At 46.6% G+C, this 1232-nt stretch overlaps 1 protein-coding gene across 1 annotated transcript in view; it reads right to left on the reverse strand.

The window, feature by feature from the left end:
• Positions 1-1232, reverse strand: part of LOC105514824 (zinc finger protein 813-like) — a 13648-nt gene that overhangs the window by 7859 nt on the left and 4557 nt on the right. Inside the window, exon 2 of the mRNA XM_011946484.1 lies at positions 584-710. Within this exon, the coding sequence (XP_011801874.1) occupies positions 584-617 (34 nt within the window). The 5' untranslated portion in view covers positions 618-710. The remainder of the gene's footprint in view (positions 1-583; positions 711-1232) is intronic.

A 1232-nucleotide genomic window follows, 5' to 3' on the forward strand; every position in this document is an offset into this window, starting at 1 on the left:
GTTTATGTGATTTTCCTGCCTCAGCCTCTGGAGTAGCTGGGATTATAGGCATGTGCCATCACACCCTGCTAATTTTTGTATTTTTTGTAGAGATGGGGTTTCACCATGTAGGCCAAACTGGTCTCAATCTCCTGACCTTGTGATCCACCCACCTCAGTCTCCCAAAGTGCTGGGATTACAGGCATGAGCCACCATGCCTGGCCACACATACGCAAAAATTTTAAAAATAAAAGCCAATAATTAGGTATGGGGGTTGGCCCCTGTAATCCCAGTTGCTCGGGATACTGTGGAAGATCTCTTGAGCGCAGGAGATCAAGATGAACTTAAACAACACAGCAAGACCCTGTCTGGAAAAAAAAAAAAACTAACAAAGTTGCCCAACATGCTGGCATGTGCCTGTACCAACTGCCAGGGGAGGCTGAGGTGGGACAATCACATGAGCCCAGGAATTCAAGACTGCAGTGAACCATGATCCCACCACTTCACTCCACCCTGGGTGAGAGAGAGAGACACTGTATCTAAAAAAGAAGAGCAAATAAAAAGATACGCAAGGGCACATCCCCAGGACGGAAGTTGTCCTCACCCAGGGAGACCAGGTTCCTATAATTCTCCAACATCACAGCCCTGTATAGAGTCCTCTGGGCAGGGTCCAGGCATTTCCACTCCTCCTGAGAGAATTCTATGGCCACATCCCTGAATGTCAACAGACCCTGAAAGGAAAACACATTTTGACCAAATGGTTAGGGGTGGAATTCTTATCTTTACAGAAAATGAGAAGAAAAGAGAGGTGAAAGCATGGATTTAAATGCAGTGAATATTCTAGCAAATCCGAGTGAGGGATTTCTCACCACATTTTGTCTTCCCAGTTGTGTTTTACTAAACTTTTTTTTTTTTTTTTCCTGAGGTGGAGTCTCACTCTGTTGCCCAGGGTGGAGTGCAAAGGCACAGTCTCCGCTCACTGCAACCTCCACCTCCCAGGGTCAAGCGTTTCTCCTGCCTTAGCCTCCTGAGCAGCTGAAATTACAGGCACGCGCCACCAGGACCAGTTAATTTTGTATTTTTAGCAGAAATGGGTTTTCACCGTATTCACCTGGTCGGTCTCAAACCCCTGACCTCCTGATTCGCCTGCCTCAGCCTCTCAAAATGCTGGAATTACATGCATGATCCACTGTGCCCAGCCCAGAAACTTTTATTGACACACCAAGTGACATTCAGTATCTAGATGAGATAGA

This window comes from Colobus angolensis, unplaced genomic scaffold (genome assembly GCF_000951035.1).
Source record: "Colobus angolensis palliatus isolate OR3802 unplaced genomic scaffold, Cang.pa_1.0 Scaffold25, whole genome shotgun sequence".
NCBI lineage: Eukaryota > Metazoa > Chordata > Mammalia > Primates > Cercopithecidae > Colobus > Colobus angolensis.